General features: G+C 46.1%; 1 protein-coding gene across 1 annotated transcript; it reads right to left on the bottom strand.

Moving 5' to 3' along the window:
• Nucleotides 1-174: 174 nt before the first annotated feature.
• CA6 (carbonic anhydrase 6) lies at nucleotides 175-22,213 on the bottom strand. Its single transcript, XM_028740752.2, has 10 exons — nucleotides 22,086-22,213; nucleotides 21,778-21,920; nucleotides 17,499-17,678; nucleotides 11,249-11,397; nucleotides 9,104-9,199; nucleotides 7,835-7,901; nucleotides 7,459-7,616; nucleotides 4,524-4,647; nucleotides 3,836-3,934; nucleotides 175-2,270 (listed from the first exon to the last, which is right to left on the bottom strand). Exons 2-10 carry the CDS (start codon nucleotides 21,854-21,856, stop codon nucleotides 1,657-1,659), a joined length of 1,566 nt encoding a protein of 521 aa, XP_028596585.2. The 5' UTR covers nucleotides 21,857-21,920; nucleotides 22,086-22,213; the 3' UTR covers nucleotides 175-1,656.
• Between the last annotated feature and the right edge of the window lie 895 nt (nucleotides 22,214-23,108).

Below are 23,108 nucleotides of genomic sequence, written 5' to 3'. Positions count from 1 at the left end.
TTGCTGGTTGATTGCTATTTTTCATCTCCCTGGAAGGGGGATACATTTTGTACAAAAGATCATTGTCTATTTTTGTAAATAGAGCAAAAAATAAAAAATAAAAGCCATCTTATAAAGCCTGGAAAAAACACAAGGATGTTTAGTGTTGCTAAAACTCAGGAATGACAAGCCAGGTTTAACTGGTGCATACTTTATTATCATTATAACATGGTTGTACTGCCTCTACGTGCCAAAGAAGAAAACAAAAAACCCCAAACATGTTTGTTTTGCCATGAAATGCACACAGCATTGATTTAATCCCCTTTCCAGTTTCCCAGGTGGAGTTGATTGAGGTTGAGCCCTAAGGGGTTCAAATAATTTTGCTTCAAAGAGAGGCCTGTGTCCTCTTGTTTTCATAAACCTAAGCTCAGCACTCAGATCACACCCAGATGATTTATCCAATCAATGCTTGGAGGTCTGCAAACCTCTCTGATTTAAATTCAAATGTGGTTTTTCTCAGGATCACGCCTGCAGGCTTATCTTCCCTTCCGAAACAAAATGGCAGTAACCATATATCAGGAAGTATATATGTCTATCCATGCATGAAATAAGATTCAGTTGCGTATTTTGAAACAATGTCACCAATACACACACACACACACACACACACATCAGGATCCTATGAAGTACAGATGTGGCATCAATGACACCCATGCAGATATGAAAGCCTGTCTCCTGGAGGATATGTTTTCGGGACTTAAGACAACAGGGCAAGCAAGGATCTAGGATGTCTCTGAATCATGAAAAATGTTTAGGCAGATAGGTAGTCATCACACACTATACATTTAACACACTCTTACACTGCTTTTTAACAAGGCATGGCTTCCCCCAAAGTAATCCTGGGAACAGTAGTTTGTGAAGGGTGCCGAGAGTTAGGAAACCCCTTGCAGAGCTATAGTTCCCAGCACCCTTAAACTACAGCTCCAAAGATTCTCTGGGGGAAGAGAGTGGCGTAAGGGCAGCATTCAATGAATGGTGAGGATGTGACCCAAACTTGATGGGGATGGGAAGAGGGTGGGGGTCTCCTTCCCACCCCTCACATTAGCCACACAGGGCTAAACCTGCCAGCTAATCTAAGGCTTTGACTATCTCTCATCACTGCCTTGCTAAGGAGGACTCTGTGTGGCACAAACAGGTGGTTTACCTTTACTTCTCCCAGGGTCCCTCGCTACAAGGATTATCATGCTATGCAGGGAGAAGTATCTGAAACACAGACAATTCTACATGATCTCACAAACAGGCCACCAAACAACAAGACAAAATTGAGTACAACCAGAATGAGGTTTTTTTCTCTCCGCCTCTCGCCCTCTCCTGCAGTTTGTGTTCATTTCCATTCCATGCTGACATAATCGGTAATAAACATGAAAGAATTACGGGGCATTCTCTTCATCGCATGGCGAGATTTTCCTGCAACGAGAATATCCCCTCCTCTCCCCTCAAGGATCTGGCCCAGTCCTTAGAAGACCTAGAGAAGCTCTCAGCGTGGAAGGAGAATCAGTCTATAATCTGGATATCTTGAAGGATAGGTGGGGAGTAAAGACTACATTTGCGTCCCAACCAAACAGGGTTGTTGTTTTTTTAACCTCTCAGCACGGATTCATGCCTGATCAGCGAGAATCACCCGCAGCTGGTGTCAGCATCCACCACAACTCCCCCCCACAAGGTCATGGGTGTTTCGCCCCAAGATATGATATCCCCCTTCTGGTTGTCATGTTTGCACAAAGTGAGCTCCTGGACGTCGTCGTTGTCCAGGAGGCTGCTCCAGAGGTTGACGTGGCTCATCCATCCAGAAAACGGGTTGGCGAAGATGTCCATCACAGGGTTCTTGTATTTCCCAAGGAGCGCCTTCCCGCCGCTCTGGATCACGTAGCCTCTCTGGACGTTCTTGACCGTGCCCTTGGCTCCGTTGACCCACAGGTTGACGGTGCCCGAGTCGGAGGCCCAGGTGACGCAGTGGTGGACCCACTCCTCAGACTTGCGGTGCAAGTCGAACTGCACCGAGGTGCCCCCAATGGACACGCCCACGCCGATGCCCACGGTGACCACCAACTCGTTGTCCCTCTCCGGGGTGGAGTAGAAGAAGACCGTTTGCCGCCCTTCGTTCAGGTTCTGGGCCCAGAAGCAAAGCGTGAAGGTTTTGAGCATCATGGCCTGCAGGGGGCGCACCTCGGCGTAGCTGGCCGTGTTGTCGCGGGAGAAGTAAAGGGCTTGGGTGTGGACCGGGATGTGACCTGGAAGAACCAATCAGAACCTCTCAGGTGTGGGCTGGGTTTGAACAGACACTTGGGACAACCTATTGGAACTGCTCGTTCTGCGATAGGATGGTCCTCTTCCAGCAGAACTATAACCCACTGCCCTTTGTTTAAGGAGATGTGACCAGCTGGATGAATTCAGGAGGAATTTGAAAACATTCCTGTCCTAAAATTTACAGCATGCTATACATTGAAGGAAAATTATATGAAAATGATGTATCGCTGGTATTTAACACCTGCTAAATTAGCAAAAGGGACGCGGGTGGCGCTGTGGTCTAAACCACTGAGTCTCTTGGGCTTGCTGATCAGAAGGTTGGCGGTTCAAATCCCCGCCACGGGGTGAGCTCCCGTTGCTTGGTCCCTGCTCCTGCCAACCTGGCAGTTCAAAAGCACGCCAAAAATGCAAGTAGATAAATAGGTACCACTCCGGCGGGAAGGTAAACGGCGCTTCTGTGCGCTGCTCTGGTGTCGCCAGAAGCGGTTTAGTCATGCTGGCCACATGACCCGGAAAAACTGTCTGCAGACAAACGTCGGCTCCCTCGGCCAGTAAAGTGAGATGAGCGCCGCAACTTAATGTCAGGGGTCCTTTACCTTTTTAAATTAGCAAAAATGTATAGAACTGCTTCAAATGTATGTTGGAAGGAGAAGGAAGGCACGTTCTACCACATGTGGTGGATGTGCAGGATAACCAAAGCATTCTGGGATATGATATATAATGAGTTGAATTTTTTTTTATTAAAATAATGTTTGTGGAAAAATCAGAAGCTATTCTATTAGGAATTCTAGATGCAGGAATACCAAAGGAGTAGAAAAGACTATTTATGTACGCAACGACAGCAGCGTGGGTACTACTGGCCTAGAAATGGAAAGAAGATAAAGTCCCCACCAGGGACGAATGGCTGATAAAGATGATGGATTACGCCAAAATGGCAAAAGTGACCAGGAAAATCAGAAACCAGGAAGATAGAAACTTTATCAAGGAATGGGAAAAATTTATAAGTTATTTAAGAGAACACTGTAAACAACTAAAAACTTTGGCAGGATTATAGCAACACTTGTGATATATGAAAAACTAAAGTAGAAATGGATTTTTAAGATAAATGGAGAAACTATAAGATGCAGTAGAAAAAGTTTGACAATGGAAACCATGGAGGGGTGGAGGGAAATCTAAGGGTTCAGGGAATCCTATATGCTTATAATTATTAATGTTTAAATTCAAGTGTATATTGTAAAACTGAATAAAAAAAATTTTTTTTAAAAAAAAGAAAACATTCCTGTCCACCCAGGCATTTAGTAGCTGATGGATGCAATTCCCGGCGACCCAAAGATCACTGGATAGAAGAATGTTTTTAATCGCAACTGGGGTTTTTTTTTTAAGATGTTTTCAATTGTTATCATTTTTAAGTGTTTTAACCTGTTTTAGAATGTGTTTGCTATGGTTTTGTTTGTAAATCTGTTTGGCGCCCTGGGCTCCTTGGAGAACAGAAAACGTGCCATAAATAATCAGGGCGTGGGGAGGGAAAGAAGAAGTTTTATTCTCTTACCAGGTTTCCCCATGATAGCCAGAACATGCTTCTTCATCGCCTGCAGCTGAGTCCGTATTTCATCAAGGGTGGAAGAGACAGTTGACGGGTGACACATTTCTGGAGCGATGGAAAGATAATGATAGTTAGGCTTAATCCTCTTCTTATTTTTATATACAGTTGTACCTTGGTTGTTAGCCGCCCTGAGCCCGGTCTTGGCTGGGGAGGGCGGAGTATAAATAATAATTATTATTCTTATTCTATGAACAGCTTAGTTCTCAGACGTTTTTGGCTCCCAGACGCCGCAAACCCGGAAGTGACTGTTCCGGTTTGCGCACTATTTTTGGAAGCCAAACATCCGACGGGGATCTTCCTGCAGCCAATCGGAAGCCACACTTTGCTTTCTGAAGGTTTTGGAAGTCCAACAGATTTCCGGAACGGATTCCATTCGACTTCCAAGGTACGGCTGTAGTCTCAGCAGTGCTTTCTGCAGTAACATAAGGCAGGCTTATGCTAGGGGAGAAGGCTCTTGTGGTCGGGTCCTGCTTGGGTGCTTGCCACTGGGGCACGTGACTGGCCACTGTGAGAACAGGGTGCTGCTATATGAGCCTTTGGCCTGATCCAGCAGGCTCTTCTCATGCTTCTAAGGCCTAGGGTCCTCCACTCCTGTCGCCTGCCTCCCTGCTGGCCTTAAGCTACTCAATTGTACCTTTGGTAACCTTGGCTTGGAAAGACGATTGGACTATCCGGTCATTGAGGGGCTGGACGTGGCGGTAATCGTTCCTCAGGGTATTGTTCTCCCAGTCCAATAAGGCGTTCTCCAGCAGCTTAACCTACCAAAAAAGCCAAGCAATATGTTCAAGAAAAACAGGAATCTCCTCCTCCTTGACATTCCACCTCTGTCCTACCTTTGGAAACAGAACTGCAAGGCTCCTTCCTATTCCAAGGCTTGCTGAAGACCTGACCTAGAGCCATTCCTCTTGGGAACAGGAGGTAGACAGGCTGCAACATTTAAGTGTTTGGATTTGATATCCCGCTTTATCACTACCCGAAGGAGTCTCAAAGCGGCTGACATTCTCCTTTTTCCCTTCCTCCCCCACAACAAACACTCTGTGAGGTGAGTGGGGCTGAGAGACTTCAGAGAAGTGTGACTAGCCCAAGGTCACCCAGCAGCTGCATGTAGAGGAGCGGGGAACTGAACCCGATTCACCAGATTACGAGTCCACCGCTCTTAACCACTAGACCACACTGGCTCCCTGTGTGGTATAGTTTAACATTCTGCTGCAGCATCTTTGCTGGTTCGTCTTTAACATTGCTTGGTTTTGAAGTAGGAGATGGAGCAAGCTGTTTGCTGGGGCTCACTAATCTACTCATATAGAGTAATAAATAATAATTGGGACCCCTTTACCTAAAGGAACATCTTTCCTCATATGAACTTGCCTGGGCCTTGAGATAATCTGGGCCTTGTGCGTTAACTCCAGAGGGTGGAATAGCTCCCTGTGGGATGGTTATCCCAGGAAAGTCCACTCGACTGTTAGAATTCCCGCTCCATGATTGCAGTCATGGGATTTTTGTCTATCACATGACGGTGTATGTTTTGACTCCACAGAGTGGGAAGTGACGGAAACAGGATGTTTGTGTTACTGTGTTCCATGAAGTGGGACTATTGTCCTTTGTTTTTTCTCTTTGCTGTCTGATGCAAGAGAGAGAGAGAGCCATGTTGCAGTGCTCCGTGTGTGTTTATATGTAAATAAAGTAGATTAGCCAAAATGCTGAGTTGCTGAGGTCTGTTATGCAAGCTGCGAAGACTCTGCGGATCCCTAAGTGTGCCAATGTCTGTTGGCATCGGTCGCTGTGATGTTCGGGCAAAAGAAAGCTTTTGAAGCTCACGAACAATCAACCAGGAGCAAGGGAACATGCCAGTCAGGCATGTGTCTCTGCCAGGGTCCTACTCGAGAGTAGGACAAGCTCCTGACACCAACATCTATTTTGACAGCATTCCCATGCCAGGCAAATACCATACTTTCCCGTGTATAAGACGATGTTTCTTATTAAAAAGTTATGTTAAAAATTTGGGGTCGTCTTATACGCGGATAATGCATAGGGGGGGCATGGGATTGGTTGCTGCCGCAAGCCGGAGATTGTCAGTGGCTATTGGGCATGTTATTGGTGGTTGCATCAAGGGCTGGTGTTGATTGGCTGTCGCTGCAGGAATTGGGTGGGCAATTGGCAGCTTCTGCCAGTTAGGGGACAGACTAAAGGTGGCTTTCGCGACGCACGCAAGTGGCAGGTAGGTCAATTGGGTGAGTGATTTTCAGCATTCCCCCCTTAAAAAAATCTCAACAACTCTGCCTCCCTCCCCCCCCCCCCCAAAAAAAAAAGTTCAGCAACTCGCAACTCTGGGCAATCTCCCCCCATTTTTTTAATTTGGAGTAGCACAAAACAGGGGTGTCTTATACACGAGGGTGTATAATACGATAGATTCTTGTTTTCCCAGGTGTTTTGGTTGCCCCAGTGAATTGATGTTCTAGCTGAGTACACACCATCCTTTTGAAGCATGTGGCTTCCCCCAAAGAATCTTGGGAAATGTGGAATCATAGAGCTGGAAGGGACCCTAAGGGTCATCAGGTCCAACCCCCTGAAATGCAAGAATATTTTGCCCAACATGGGGCTCGGACCATGTAGTTTGCTCCATCTCAGTGATAAAATCCCCAGCATCTTTAACCACCTATAATTCCCAAAACTCTTTGGAGGGCACAATGTGGCATAAATGTGCTTTAAATGTATGCTGTTTACATAGCCTACGGTTTTAATATGCTTTATACATTTATATTACTGTATTATAGGTACCCCTGCCCGTACGGGCCAGTCGTGTCCGACTCTAGGGTTGCGTGCTCATCTCGCTCTAGAGGCCGTGAGTCGGCGCCGTCCGAAGACACTTCCGGGTCACGTGGCCAGCGTGACGAAGCTGCAGCTGGCGAGCCAGCACCAGCGCCGCACACGGAAACGCCGTTACCTTCCCGCTATAAAGCGGTCCCTATTTATCTACTTGCACTTAAGAGTGCTTTCGAACTGCTAGGTAGGCAGGAGCTGGGACTGAACGATGGGAGCTCACCTGGCCGCGGGGATTCGAACCGCCGACCATACGATCGGCAAGTCCTAGGGACTGAGGTTTTACCCACAGCGCCACCCATGTCCCTAACCTTGCTGTAAATCGCTTCGGGGATTTACCGTATTTTTCGCTCCACAAGACACACTTTTTTCCCTCTTAAAAACTAAGGGGAAATGTCTGTGCATCTTATGGAGCGAATGTGTGATCCCTGGGGCTGGGGGGGCGGAACCCGGGCTTCCCCCGTCAGTGACAGGCTGCCCTTCTCCCTCCTCGGGAAAAGCCCCCAAGAGCCACACACACACACACTACGCGGCTCGTGAAAGGGAGTGCTGAGCAGAGCCTGGGATGCTTACAGGCTCTGCTCAGTGCTCCCTTTAAATAATATTTCTTTTCTTGAATTCCCCCTCTAAAATTAGGTGCGCCTTATGGTCAGGTGCGCCTTACAGAGCGAAAAATGCGGTAATTCTGAAAAGCGACTGATAAATTCAACAACAACAAAAGGAACAGACAGACCAATGCAGACCATTCTTACCTGCGTGTGAGACAGCTTGATGGGTGAATCAAATATAGTCCAAATCACGTTCTCTGTGCAGGGAGGTGTGGTCAGAGAGCCCTGGTATCTATAGAAATTGGCAAGGTTTTCTGGAAGCATGGACAGGAGATCCAGAGTGTTGAGTGTAGTTGACTGCCCTAAAAAAAAAAATAATACACACACATACACACATAAAAGCTTAGGAATTTTATGCAATATCCAAAGCAGATCAAATACTGGGTGACAGCTTTCAGCAGCTAGCTAGCACTGCAGCGATATCCCACTGCTCAAAACCAGGGTGGTAAAGAATCAAAAACAACCACCTTCATCTTGCCTGACCAAGAAATACGATGCCAAGGTTTAAAGGGAAACATACCTGCATACTTGATTTTGGCCAAGTTGGCAATGAAGTCGCTATAGTAAGTGTTTTCTAGGTTGCCATCCTGCAAGAAAGAAGGGTGGTATTTTAAATGGGTCATGTTTAAATGGGAAAGGAATGTGGGAAATGTCTATATTTTTTTGATGGAACCCCTTATATAGGATTTGTATATAAATTTCCCCTTGGCTCTTTTTGACGGCCCATGTAGGACCAGCATGGATAGTTGGCCCTGGTGAATATTTGACGTTTCCCCCCCATGACCCCATGGACCAGAGCACACCAGGCACTTCTGTCTTCCACTGCTTCCTGCAGTTTGGTCAAACTCATGTTGGTAGCTTCAAGAACACTGTCCAACCATCTCATCCTCTGTCATCCACTTCTCCTTGTGCCTTCAATCTTTCCCAACATCAGGGTCTTTTCCAGGGAGTCTTCTCTTCTCATGAGGTGGCCAAAGTATTGGAGCCTCAGCTTCACGATCTTCACGATCTATAGGCTACCACTAAAACGAGGCTGCATTTTAATGTTTTTACTGTATTTATATTCAGTGTCAGCCACCCTGAACCCGGACTTGGCCAGGGAGGGCGGGGTATAAATAAAATTATTAATTATTATTTATTTAATTAATTATTATTATTATTATTATTATTATAGCTCAGTGGTTATAGCATCGGCTTTGCATGCAGAAGGCCCTAAATTCAATACTCCAGATATGACTGGGAATATCACCTGCCTTAAATCCTGGAGAGCCACTGACAGTCTGAGTGGGCAATATTCAGCTAGATGGATCAACATAGGGCAGCTTTCTATGTTTTCTCTCTCTCTCCACTCATTGATAATATGCTTTACCACAAGCATCCCCAACCTTCGGCCCTCCAGATGCTTTGGACTACAGTTCCCATCATCCCTGACCACTGGTCCTGTTAGCTAGGGATCATGGGAGTTGTAGGCCAAAACATCTGGAGGGCCGCAGGTTGGGGATGCCTGCTTTACCACGACATTTTGACACAGGGAAAAGCCACAGAGATAACATTCTTTTGCATTTTGCAGTTTCTTTTTGTTTGGCGCCCCCTCGTGGTTTCTCTCTCTTTAAAATCCAAATTGTTTGCAACAGCGTGCAAAGCATTCTCGCCAGAAGAAGAAAAACGAAGAAACTTTCCGCCAATTCTAGATCTCAGAACCTGGGCAACTAACTTTCGGGAATCTGAAACTTTCCCCAAATGCATCTTCAATTTAAATAGATAGATTCAACCTGAATTAGCCACCTACCGCGAAGAGAAAAGCCAGAACTGCCAAGCCATCCTGTTGAACCTTCGCTTGCTCAATGCTTGCATACTTGGCTGAGTTGTAATGGACGATATGCAGCTGGGGAAAGGATAAGGATGGCAGTGGTTAAAAAGCCAGGCAAGGCCATTTGCTGAGAGGTAGAGAACATGCCTTGCACATACACATTTGATCCTAGATTCAGGTAGGTAGCCGTGTTGGTCCGTGTTGGTCTGACGCAGGAGAAATATATTAAATATATATATATTAAAATATATTAAAATATAAAAATATATTTAAAATGTCCAGTAGCACCTTAGAGACCAACTAAGTTTGTTCTTGGTATGAGCTTCCGTGTGCATGCACGAGGTGCTACTGGACATTTTTAAAAAATATATATATTTCTACATTTGATCCTGATGGTCTATGGAGAAATAAAGTTGTTCCAAGCCATTCTTCAATCCTATAGTTTGTCTGTGAAACCAGAATCATTATACCTTTGTGTCTCTCTAGTTTGATTTTGTTTTTAAGCAACAATTACAAAAGGGTAGCTGTGTTATTCTCCTGCAGGAAAACCAAAGCTTTTTCCTGCCTCTTTACAGACTGACCAATTTATGATTGCATGAGGTTTCCTGGACAATAATCCACTCTATTGGATGCCTGATCCATGGCTGGTAGCAATTGTAATCAATGGGGGTCAGAAGGAAAAGAATTGCATAAAAGGTGTGTCTGTGCTAATTGCACTCTTAACAGGCCATTCACACCCACAAAAGGTTTCCCTGATAACACAGACATCTTGGCAGTTGCAGAGCGATTAACAAGCACAACAAAGCAGCCTATTCTCCTGATTAAAACCAAAGGTGATGGTGCTAAACCTCTTGAAGAATTGTTAATTCAGAGGCTGCAGTTCTCCCTTCAATTTATTCCAGTAATAGGAAGTGATGGGAAACTTTCTGTTCCTGACACTTGAAGAGCAGGCCAGATGAAGACATGTTGAGGCCCTAACAGAAGTCAAATTTAAAAGGGCCCATAGCGCTTAAAATAAATAAATAATAATTATGGCCCCTCACAGAGCTACAATTCTCAAAAAACTACAGCTCCCATAATTATTTGGGGGAAACCATGATTGTTGCATGTGGCATAAGAGTGCTTTAAATGTATGCATGGGCGTGGCCTTAGATCGCTGGTTTGCGGTCTGCAGCACAACCATAACATTTGGTGATTTTTAATTTTTTTGTATTTGGAGGCCCCTCGTGATCTGAGGCCCTATGCTCTGGCTTATTTACCACGTGCTCAAATCCCACACTGCTAGAGAGTTGCTACCAGTCAGTTGGCAATACCAGCCTCAACTGGTCTTGACCTGGTATAAAGTACCTTCTGCTTTTCCTATGGGTTTGTGAGTGTGGGCGTTTGGTTTTCCCCCCCTTTTTCCTCTGCATGGAGGCAAAGGAAAACAACCCCTCAACATTTTTTCCTGAAGAAGCTAAAGACATTATAATGGCAGGATTCGATCTCGTGCCTTCGAACCGAGTGCTCAAACAGGCATGTGTCAGAATAGGCAACCCCCACCCATGACCAGAACACAGCTCAGATAGAGGAAAAGCTTGTCTGCCCATTTTCGCCTCTGGCCATGCCCAGCGCCAGCTTGTAGCCCTCTAAAAGCTGCCCAGAAGGGTGTCTTTCCAAAGCTAGGAGCTTCTGCCAGCTCAGTGTTGTGGTTAAGAGTGTCAGACTACGACTTGGGAGACGAGGATTCAAGTCTCGGCTCAGACTTAAAGCCCACTGGAGAACCTAGCGTACCACCTTGAAGAAGAAGAAGAAGAAGAAGAAGAAGAAGAAGAAGAAGAAGAAGAGTTTGGATTTGACATCCCGCTTTATCACTACCCGAAGGAGTCTCAAAGCGGCTAACAATCTCCTTTCCCTTCCTCCCCCACAACAAACACTCTGTGAGGTGAGTGGGGCTGAGAGACTTCAGAGAAGTGTGACTGGCCCAAAGTCAGTCAGCAGCTGCATGTGGAGAAGCGGAGACGCGAACCCGGTTCCCCAGATTACGAGTCCACCGCTCTTAACCACTACACCACACTTGAGCTCCCTGAAAGGAAAGCTGGGATATAAAGGGGTGGTAATAACCAAACAAGCAATTAAATGTACCTCGGCAATGTACCTCATCCCATCTACTGTGTGTTCCGAGCCACTGGTCTCAAGATCCATTCCTCCCCAATGGAAATGGAACTGGACAGCCGTGAAGGTCCCAGGTAGCCCTTTGGTGATGGTCATGGTTGAAGGAAGGTCTATCTGGACTGGGAGGCAGAGTGAAAGCAGGAAGTGAGGTCAGGTGGAAAACAACTCTGTTACAGCAAGGCTGTAATAACCGCATGGGTATTGATTGATTGATTGATTGATTGATTGTTCCTCTGTTTGATTTTGTTCCTCGTTCACAACGTGCAAGAGCAATGTAAGTGGTACCCCGGGTTAAGTACTTAATTTGTTCCGGAGGTCTGTTCTTAACCTGAAACTGTTCTTAACCTGAAGCACCACTTTAGCTAATGGGGCCTCCTGCTGCCGCTGCGCCGCCAGAGCACGATTTCTGTTCTCATCCTGAAGCAAAGTTCTTAACCTGAAGCACTATTTCTGGGTTAGCAGAGTCTGTAATCTGAAGCGTATGTAACCTGAAGCGTATGTAACCTGAGGTACCACTGTAAAATAATGTTGCAGTGTTAACCCTTGGTAACTTTTCTTTTCCTTTTAAAAAGTTGCACTTGTAAAGGTTCCCTTGCTGGCCAGTTCTCCCCAGAACTGTTAGAATGTTTGTGAATGTTCCATGCCATCACAGCTGCTCAGGCAATGGCAGAAGCAGAAGGAGTGAGAGCCAGAAAACAACCTGCTTTGAGCCTCTTAGATTTTAAAACATGCCTCCTTGATGAATCCAAGATACACTGGTATTTTAAAAAACGCACACACCAACAACCACCTAGGAGTAATAATTTTCCTTTCAGGTTTTGAGGCTGCATTTGCATGTCTGTAATGCAGGATAGAAACAGGTTTGGAAACATCATCCTCAGTTTTTAGATGCCAGCCTAGGAATTTTCATTTACCCAGGCTTTTAGTGGTTAAAGTAGCCCATCTTTTAGCTTCTCTTTCTTATTTTAGGAATTTTATAATGTATATCCTTTTACATTTGGCTTTTGGTCGAGTTTATTTGCTTGTATCTTATTTTTTAATTCAGCTGCTTTGGGACATTTCTTTTTCTTACTTATTTATCTTGTAAAATTTATATACTGTAAAAAGCAACTTCAACCGGGTTAACAAAAAGAATAAAACAGTCAAGTGGTCAGTAAATAAAACAGTCAAAAGCAACTATTTAAAACATTTCAAAAAGAATTAAAACAAACAACGAGCTGAAAACATGATTAAGACACCCGTGAATGTTCTACATTTCTGGGCAGGCTTCTCTGAAAAATAATATATGTTCAGCAGGCAATTAAAAGAGCACAGTGAAAGTGCCTGTCTGATATCATGAGGCAGGGAGTTCCAAAGTGTAAGTGCTGTGACACTAAAAGATCAATTTCTCACAAATGTGGAATGAATATTCTGTCGCACCTGTAACAGTGCCATTTCTGTAGATGGAAGATGTCGAGAGTGCATACATGGGGTTAGGCAATATCTCACAGGTAAACTGGTCCCAAACAACTAACAAATGCAATTATTGTTATTTAGAACAATATTAACTTGGTCGTTACTTTAGGAGCCATAGATCTAATCCGGAATGAAGGACAGAAAGTGGGGGGGGGGGGAGAGAAACCAGGAAACAATTGACTCTTCCTCCTTTCTATAAAATCCCCTGCCAAACTGTGAATAGAACATTTCATTCCTTTGCAAGGAACATGAGCCGGATCTGATTCCCCTCCTGCTTTGGAATTCAGAAGGAGATGAATGCTTTTGTTCAGGAGCTCACCCGAGGGGAAGCCAACCGAAAACATGTTTCTTTCTGCAGATTATACCCTTTGTGAGGGATGGGATCAAAACAAAAACCGAAGTTAAAATAAAAAATACACCCACAAACACAGCCTGCAGCAAGTGGCATAATGATATACAAACAAAAAAAAAATGGTTTAATTGTGTAATCATGCATTGAACCGTGGTTTCATAATTGGGGTTGTTCCCTGTTTACTTTTTCTGAGCAGCCTGGTCAACATGGGGAGGGGAAAGGGGGGGGAGAGCAAAACAGAATTGCAAAGAAGGTCATTGGGACAAACTGGGAGGAAGGTCCACGGACAACCAGGACCGCGTTTTTGTTTTGGTTTTTTTACACCCCAGCAAATACACATTGGAAAGAGCAAACTTGACTTCTTTTTGTGGTTAGGAATGCAAACAAACGAATAAGGGAAGACTGTACAGCCTCCCTCCACTGTCAGAGGCAGGTGTCTCTGTGTACCAGTGGCTGGCAAAGAACAATTTTGGCTTGGCTGGCTCTGTCAGAACAGGATGCCGGAGTAGATGAGCCTTTGACCTGACCCAGCAGGGTTCTTCTAATGTTCTAAGTCAGGGGTCAGGTCAGCCAACTTTTTCAGCAGGGGGCCGGTCCACTGTCCCTCAGACCTTGTGGGGGCCAGACTATACTTTGGAAAAAATAATAATGAAAAATTCCTAATCCCCACAAATAACCCAGAGATGCATTTTAAATAAAGCACACATTCTACTCATGTAAAAACACCAGGCAGGCCCCACAAATAACCCAGAGATGCGTTTTAAATAAAAGGACACATTCTACTCATGTAAAAACACGCTGATTCCCGGACCGTCCATGGGCTGGATTTTGAAGGTGACTGGGCCAGATCTGGCCCCCAGGCCTTAGTTTGCCTACCCATGTTCTAATCTAAGTAATCTTGCTCTCCTTCAATGGCTTAAGAGGGGGATTGGATGAATTCATTGGGCATAAGGCTCTCAACAGCTGCTAGTCATGATGGCAATGTTCTGTCTCCTCTGTTGCAGGCAGTAATACCAGTTCCTGGGACTCAAAAGTGCCCAGGAACAGCATCTTAAAAAGCAGAGACATCACCTTGCCGACAAAGGTCTGAATAGTTAAAGCTATGGTTTTCCCAGTAGTGATGTATGGAAGTGAGAGCTGGACCATAAAGAAGACAGATCGCCAAATAATTGGTGCTTTTGAATTATGGTGCTGGAGGAGACTTTTGAGAGTCCCATGGACTGCAAGAAGATCAAACGTATCCATTCTGAAGGAAATCAGGCCTGAGTGCTCACTGGAAGGACAGATCCTGAAGCTGAGGCTCCAATACTTTGGCCACCTCATGAGAAGAGAAGACTTCCTGGAAAAGGTTGAGGGCACAAGGAGAAGGGGACGACAGAAGACAAGATGGTTGGACAGTGTTATCAAAGCTACGAACATGAGTTTGACCAAACTGCGGGAGGCAGTGGAAGACAGGCATGCCTGGCATGCTCTGGTCCATGGGGTCATGAAGAGTCGGACACGACTAAACGACTATACCACAACAAAGCAGAGAAGGATGGCATGGAGATTGCAGAGGCCAGCATGAGAAGCAGTGTCTTCATTCCCCCCTGTGCATGCACAGAGAGTGAAGGATAAATACCCAAAAAAATAAACTGAAGGGGTTTGGACTGGGTGACCCGTTGGGTTCCTACCAACTCAGCAGTTCTATGGTTCTGTGACTGAGGGGCTATTCTTCTGCCACGCCGAAGGAAATTGCCAGGGTTTTGCCAAAGCCCTGGGCAGCCAATGAGCTCCTGACAAAAACTGGTTCAGGCTGACCAGCAACAATGGTGCTGTTAATGAGCCTGGATGCAAAATACAGAGCACTTAAAGAGACGGAAGGGGTCCAGGGGAAGGGAACTCGACAAAAACAGCAGTTCACAAAAAAGCAACAACTAATGTTCAGAGAGCAAAGGCTGATAATACTGCTGTGCTGAAACCCCCTAATGAGAGGCTGGTCATACACCGCCGTGTATAATAAGCAGGCAGCCTCAACAATGATCTCTTGGGGGGATACAATTAGAGATTCCTTTCCCTGGAGACAGTTTGTCTCAATGCTCCACTGCTCCCCCCCCCCCCCCCGAATCTGTCAGCCATCCATGGTTTCTTGTTTTTGCTTCTGATTGCATTCCTGCCTCACCTTTCTCAACAAGGAGCACATGACCCCCCCTCCTCCTCGTTTCACCCACACAGCAACCCTGTGAGGTAGGTTAGGCTGGGAGGCAATGACTTACCCAAGTTTCATGACAGAGCGGAGATTTGAACCCTGGTCTCCCAGGTCCTAGTCTGACACCCTAAGCACTACACAACAGGGATATAGAGAGAACTGGAGCATAATACCACTTTAAATAGCTGTGGCTTCCCTCCAAGAACCCTGGGAACTGTAGTTTTCTAAGGGCTCCTGAGACCCCCCTGTTCCCCTCACAGAGCAACAGTTCCCAGAGTGGTTTAACAAAGGACCCCCTCTTCCCAGGGAACTGTCACTCTGAGAGGTCAGTAGGGGTCCTCTCCTCCTAACATCACCCTTAGCAAACTAGAACTCCCAGAATTATTGGTATCACAGTGCTTTAAAGGTATGGTATAAATGTTGCCTAACTTAAAGGTAAAGGTACCCCTGACCGTTAAGTCCATTAAGACCGTTAAGTGAAGAGCTGCTGCTCTATAGGCCAAGGGAGCCGGCGTTTGTCCGCAGACAGCTTCCGGGTCATGTGGCCAGCATGGCTAAGCCACTTCTGGCAAACCAGAGCAGCACACGGAAACACCGTTCCCACAATTCTTTGGAAGAAACCATGTGCTTTAAAGGTATGGTGGCTATGCAGTCTTGGTAGCTATTGCCCACAGCTGAATAGAACCTCCAGGCTTTTAGGAGTAGTATGCTGCTAACCACTACAATAGCCATTTGAAGGAATAACCCCTGGGAACTACAGTTCCCAGGATTCCCAAGCATCTCCAGGTAGCACTAGGAATGTCCCCTGTGTGAGCCCCTGAAGAGCTGCTGCCAGTCAGTGTGGACAACACTGAGCAAGATCGACCAATGGTCTGACATGGGATAAGGCAGCTTCCTGTGTTCCTACATTCCCCCTGCTTTTCAAATTCACATTATACTGGTATATAAAAAACCCACACACAGTGAGTTTATCTATCAGCCCCACTGCTCAACATGTTATGCATTGTCAGAAATAAATTCTAGAAATATCCCCATAGTGCACGGGAAGGATTAGCCAGCATATAACTTTGGAAGCTGTTCTTTTGTCCTTTTATTTTTTAATGTCTCATGAACAAATGCAAACAACTCCTACATTCTCGATTGTGTACATGGTGCTGACTGGATCGCCCGCCTCTAGTTTGAGAAAATCAGCACAAAATTAGCAGAATAGATTTTTTTTTAGAAAAAGAAAAAGAAAGAGATGACAAAGCAAGAAGTTGAAATAAACGAGATCAGGAGAGGCAGCTCGTTCAATTAAAAAAAGAAGCTTTTGTGAATGACAGTCAGCTGAAAATGTAAAAAAACCAACAACTCTGACTTCAACCATCACTAGGTATTTGAAAGACATTGCAGGGTTGATGTTACGTATCACACCAAAATTCACACCATGCTTAAAACAGGGGCTGTTTGGCACTTATATCCGGCTTCTAACCTTTACAGATTTAAAGCCCTGGTTTCAAATGGATTTAAAGGTAGCTTTGGTTTCAGATTAGTTTCAATCTAACCCTGGTTTTAAATGGGATTAAAGATAACCATGGTTTCAAGGGTCATCTAGTTTTCAAATGGGTTTGAAGCTAAACATGGGAAGGGAGTGTAGCATTTGCATGGCAGAGAAGAGGAGAAAGAGGCTGCGGGAGGCTACAAGCTTCCAGAGTTCTCCTGATCTCATAACCATGGTTAAATAAGAGATTGGGAAATGCTATGTTTTCATGGTCTTAGGCAAGCTAAGCCTAAGTAATACAAAGGATAATGATACTCAGTTACTTTACAGTCTCATAATAATATGCCCCTTCTAAAAGAATAAGAACTGTTGAAATGTCTTGTTATTATCAACCGACGGGCTGATTTAGCAGCCTTAAGGGCTTGCTTATCTAGAAAAATAACCCTTGTCTTGAATTGTTATTCTGCATTTGGGAAGTGAATTGGGACTTGACATGGCAAGTAAACACATTCCCAGGAACACAGGGAGCTGCCTTATACCAAGTCAGACACTTGCTCCATCTAGCTCAGTATGGTCTACACTGACTGGCAGCAGCTGGCCAGGGTTTCAGGCAGGGGACATTCCCAGCTGTACCTGGAGATGCCATTGGGGATTGAACCGGGGACACCTTGCATGCTAACCCACTGAGCCATGGTCCTCCCTTCCCCACAGCCATTCACCTTTTTTACCTGTTGCTCATATTCACCTGAATGCCCGTTGTTAGTCATGGTGAAGGTTCCTTGCAGGGGCCCAGCATAGCCGTGGAGCTCCAGCGGTTCTAGTTCCGGAGAGTATTGGACAGACCTCTTCCGAATGTCAATGGGGGACTGACGCTTCCCGAGGCAGTCTGGGAAGTGATTTCCCCAGTGGACTTCATCCAGTTCCCCTTCAGAAGCAACGTCAGAGAAGAGGGAAGAGAGGAAGAGAAAGAGGAGAGGCTGTCAGACTGAGCTTGCAATGAAGAAATTGTCTTAGGTAGAAGTTCAAGGCGCAGCTTCTGAGGCACACAGCCCTAGGCAGCTTGAGACCAGGATACCTGAACTATCATGTCTCTCCTCTTATATACCCAATTGATCACTTGCACTCTACAAGAGAGGGCCACCTGCAGGAGGTCCATAGGAATAGGGCCTTCTGTGTGGTGGCTCCAGCCTTTTGGAATTCCCTCCTGTTAAATATTAGGCTGAAAGTACACCATACAGTGGTACCTCAGGTTAAGAACTTAATTCGTTCCGGAGGTCCGTTCTTAACCTGAAACTGTTCTTAACCTGAAGCACCACTTTAGCTAATGGGCCTCCTGTAATATTTCTGGGTTAGTGGAGTCTGTAACCTGAAGCGTATGTAACCCGAGGTACCACTGTATATTTAAAGCACATGGCTTCCCCCCTTCAAAAACAACAACATGGGAACTGTAGTTTGTCAAGTGTTCTGGGAATTGCAGCTCTGTGACAAGTAAACTACAGTTCCCATTAATTTTTAGGGGGGGAGCCATGTGGTTTAAATGTGCTTTAAATCTATGGTGTGAAGCAATGCTTTATGCACTAAATGCTTCCCTAAGAAGTTGTGCTCTTATGCTCTGACCACTCAGACACATCCAAGTGAATCTCCTCTTGCTGCCTGCAACTTTCTCGGGGTGCTATTCCCTGAAGTTGGTGTATAAACACTCTAAAGACGTTGGTGCTGCTGTGGTTTAATTAATAAAATACATTCCATGACATCACAGCAAGTCAGGGCAGGGCAGCCAACCGCAGCTTGAAAACAACAGCCTGTTTAGGTAGTGTGGTGGGGCTTGCCTGTAAAAGCTCCAATATTCTTCTAATGTCCAAATCTTCAAAGCAACTCATGCAAATAGACAAGGCTCTTTCCTCTCTCTCTCTCTCTCTCCCTATGTCTCTCTTATCAGTATATTTAGCCCTTACGGCCTGGTAGGGGCCTCAAGGTTGCCTCTCAAACCTCCCTGCTTTGTTTGCAATCGATACGGGAACCTTTCCTCTCATCTTTGTCAGTTCTCTTGTTGGCGGTCAGAGGCATCGATCCGTTCCGCCACACTCACCGCTTTCCAAAGGAAAGTGCGGCGGAGACGAGGCAGAAAACAGACGCGTTGGCCTTTTTGCAGCAGCCTCCGAAAGAATGACTAATGGAGAAGGATGGTGGAGGCTGTAGTCCAGCAATATGGGGGCGGGGAGACACAGCTTCCCCATGCCTGGACTCAAGGCTCCTGGGAGCACCTTCCAGAAAAGAAGCTCCCTGATGTGTCTCTGCATAAGTGGCTGTTCTGGCTGCTATTAAGGTAAAGGTAAAGGGACCCCTGACCATTAGGTCCAGTCATGACCAACTCTGGGGTTGCGGCGCTCATCTCGCTTTATTGGCCGAGGGAGCTGGAGTACAGCTTCCGGGTCATGTGGCCAGCATGACTAAGCCGCTTCTGGCGAACCAGAGCAGCGCACGGAAACGCCGTTTACCTTCCCGCCAGAGCGGTACCTATTTATCTACTTGCACTTTGACATGCTTTCGAACTGCTAGGTAGGAAGGAGCAGGGACCGAGCAACGGGAGCTCACCCCGTTGTGGGGATTCGAACCGCCAACCTTCTGATCGGCAAGCCCTAGGCTCTGTGGTTTAACCCACAGCGCCACCCACGTCCCTCCTGGCTGCTATTAAGACTGTTCAAAACAGGGATGGGAACCTGCGGCTTTCCAGATGATGTTTGACTGCAACTCCCCTCAACTCCTACCCCCCAGGGCCAAACGTCAGGATGATGGGAGTTGTAGTCTGCAACATCTGGAGGGCACCAGGATGGCTATCCCTGAGTTGAGAGTCACAGTGAAGAGAGCTCCCGTTAGTGCCCAGGTCAGCCATAATGCTCCCTAGTTGAGCCTGAGCCAACTGCTCATTCCAATCCTAGATCGATTTGGTCATATGAATGGAGGACTGGAGTCTGGAACTGAGCAGTTAGAGAATCTGCTTTGCCTGCAGACAGGTTCCAGGTTCAACCCCTGACATCTCCAGGAAGGGAAGGGAAAGATCCCTGTGCGCAGTCTTGCAGCATTACTGCCAGTCTGTGTAAGTGCTACTGAGCTCGGTGGACCAGTGGTCTGGTCTGACTCCACTTCCTCTGGTCCTGTTTTGTGGGGAGCAGCTTGTAATCCAGGGGTAGATTCTCCCTACTGTTTTCTGACAATATATCTGCATTGCTGATGCAGTCATACCTCGAGTTGAATGTGCTTTGGGTTGAGTGTGTTCGAGAAGCGCATTACTTCTGGGTTTCGCCGCTTGCACATGCGCAAACGCTCAAAATGACGTCACGCGCATGCGTGGATGCGGCGAAACGCGACCCACACATGCGCAGACATGCCGTCGCATCTTGCGTTCTGTTTGGGATGCAAACAGGGCTCCGGAAAGGATCCCGTTCACATCCCAAGGTACCACTGTAATTGCTTAGATAGATATAGATATAGATATAGATATAGATATAGATATAGATATAGATATAGATATAGATATAGATATAGATATAGATATAGATATAGATATAGATATAGATAATGTACATAGCTAGGGCTGCCATACACCCAGAATTTCCAGGACATATCCGGGATTCGTCCATCAGAAATAGAGTCTGGGCAGAATTTCTGAAAATCTGTAAACATGCCCAGGAAAACCCAGGTGTATGGCAACCCATGTCGGAAGCAGTGTTAGAAACTGAGATATGAAAGCTAGGAGCCAAATGGCACCTTAAACCTAGGTTATGGGCGCAACAACGGAATGTCTAGGCACACTTTTTAAAATAACAATACAAAGCTGAAAATGAATGAACTGCAGCTAAAATATTGTGTTCATTTTTCACATGGTCTAGTCCTCCCCCTGCCCACCCCCTAATATTCTTAAGAGAGTCTGTTCTTCAGTCTTCAGAGAGTAGCTGGAAGTGGGGAGGCAGAAAAAGGTCCTCCTTTCCTTCCACTCTGCGGTTTTAATCTGAAATCTTAGGCGCAGCACTGCGGCCAGAGCTCAGAAAATGCTCATGCCAATGAAATTCCCTGTCGCAAAATGCACCTAGAACAATGGGAGTTTTGAACACTGGTCGGAAGTGGTGTTTTGGGGGCAAATTTCCTTTAAAAATAGTTCAAAAAAACTCAACAACTCTTGTGTCTGGATTCTCACTTTTTGAAATATGGCAACCCTAACATAGCATAAGAGGTGTTAAGTTCTTGCTTCGTTGTATTAAGGGGGTTGCACTACCCTTCCCCACAAATAAATATTTTTCTGCAGGAATGGAATTTTCCTTTACACAGAACAACATTAACAACAACAACAACAACTTGTATATCTCCCACTGTAATGGTACAACCCACACAACCACCTCAATTTATATTTAGTCCTTTGATACCCTATGTTTCCCCCAGGGAACTTAAAAGTAAATAAATCCTTGCAACAACTCTGTGAGTCCAGCTAGCTGAGATGTTGTAAATTTCTCCAAGTCACCACTTCAGAGCTCAAAAGGGGGATTTGAATCTGTCACCATGTGCACACTATAAAGCGCATTTCCACCAAAGAACTCTGGGATATGTAGTTTGTTGTGAGAGCTAACAACAGCAGTTCTATGAGGAATAAACTACAGTTCCCGGGATTCTTGGGGGAGAGGAAATGTGCTTTAAATATATGCTTGCATTTCCCCAATCTCTCGCCTGACACACAAGCCACTATGCCACACTGCCTTTCAACCCCATCATTCCGTCACATGCGCAGACTTGGCATTATTTTTAAGCCTACATGCGTAGGGCTACGCCGTTGATGCTGCAATCCTGATCCTATTTGCTCGGAAGGAAATCTTGCTGGAAGCCAATTGGATTTATGTCTGAGCAAATATGCCTAGCTTAGAGCTCAGTTTCAATCTAACCCTGCAGGTTTCCATCAACAGAAGGGAGAATGTTAAACACAGCGCCTACCCCCCTTCTCCTCGCACCCCATCCCAATCCTGTCTCCTTATTACCTTTGTAGGTCCAGTGCAGGACGTGAGAAGAGCTTAGCTGAAAAAGGAACAGGGGGAACACCCAGCCGCTAGTCCTCATGGCTCTCCCAAGTCTGAAAGCAGTTGCCAGCGAGGAACCAGCCCGTCTTCTTCTCTTATTTATTCTGGAAAGAGTACCGGTAAATAACAATTTACTTTAAAGCCAGCCTTTCCCCCCTCCCGCCCCTCCTTTCCCTGCTCCCTGCCAAAACAAGAACAGATATCATCAACCTGCTGGGGTATTCCCTCCCCCCAAGCTTACATCTCCTAATGATATCTTATTGACCCACCTGGGAGAAGAGCTGCCAGGCACTCTAATGGGATAGCAAAACAGCAAAGAGCACAAGGTCAATGGCACCAAGGCAATGTAACGTTCTGTACTTTTGCAAAGCTCGCGGTCTCCCCTCTCGGGAGCCAGCGTTATTGGCCTTCTGTACAGCAGCGTCCTGGAAGCATTAATGTTTAATGCTTCCCAGCATGCATTAGGGCAGGGAGGGGGGTAGGGAACCTTCAGCCTGGGGGCCAAAGGCAGCCCTCCAAGACTCTCTGCCTGGACCTCAGGATACACAAAACACACCCACTTCCCAGAGCGGACCCTCCACCGGCCTGGCTCTGAGCTTTATTCCCCAAAATCTGGGTGGGATCCCCTCCAAACTGGTGCCAAAGCTTTGCAGCCGTTTCGCACCAAAACCCCCACGTTTTGCATACACAGTCCCCCAAAAAACTGAATAAGTTGGGGCCATAGGTATAACACCCCCCAACCCCAGCATTATCCGATTGACTCCAAAGTGGTGCCAAAGTTTTGCAATATTTTTGCACCCTTTTGTACTGTGAACCCTACGTTTTGCACCGCCACCCCCAAACTACGGAATCAACATGCAAACAGGGAGTCATAGGTATCTCCCCCCGCCCCCCAAATGCAACATTGTCCAATTCACTCCAAGCTTGAGTGTTTTTGCCTAGCTGCAAAGTGCCCTTGAACTCTGATTATGCCTCATTTGCCTGAACGGAGGACAGAGGGGGTGGGGGTGGGTGGGTGTAGAAAATAGTCTACTGTATAAAAATAAAGTTTACATTTACATTTGTTGCTCTGGCCACCTTTGCATCCAGCCCCTCCCACCCCTAGCATGTGGCCCCTGGGAGTTTTCACAGAAGGGAATGTGACCCTCGAGCTGGAATAGTCTCCCTACTAATGCACTGGGTCTATAGTATAAAGCAGGGGTCGGCAACGTGTGGTCCATGGGCAGGATGCGGCCCACAAAGACCATTTTACCGGCCCACGAGCCGCCCCGAACCGAGCTGCCCGCTTGGCG

The sequence above is a fragment of the Podarcis muralis genome, chromosome 7 (genome assembly GCF_964188315.1).
Source record: "Podarcis muralis chromosome 7, rPodMur119.hap1.1, whole genome shotgun sequence".
NCBI classification, from domain to species: Eukaryota; Metazoa; Chordata; class Lepidosauria; order Squamata; family Lacertidae; genus Podarcis; species Podarcis muralis.
The sequence above is the reverse complement of the archived record's forward strand: the minus strand, read 5'-3'. Positions and strand labels throughout refer to the sequence as shown.

What these genes read in the sequence shown, in the direction of transcription:
- CA6 (XM_028740752.2), bottom strand. Translation starts at nt 21,856, where the DNA reads ATGAGGACTAGCGGCTGGGTGTTCCCCCTGTTCCTTTTTCAGCTAAGC. An exon ending in GGATGAGGTACATTGCCGAG is followed by an intron (nt 9,200 to 11,248) that starts GTACATTTAATT and finishes TCCTTTCCCCAG; the next exon opens with CTGCATATCGTCCATTACAA. An exon ending in TCAAGCTGTCTCACACGCAG is followed by an intron (nt 4,648 to 7,458) that starts GTAAGAATGGTC and finishes CTTTTTTGGTAG; the next exon opens with GTTAAGCTGCTGGAGAACGC.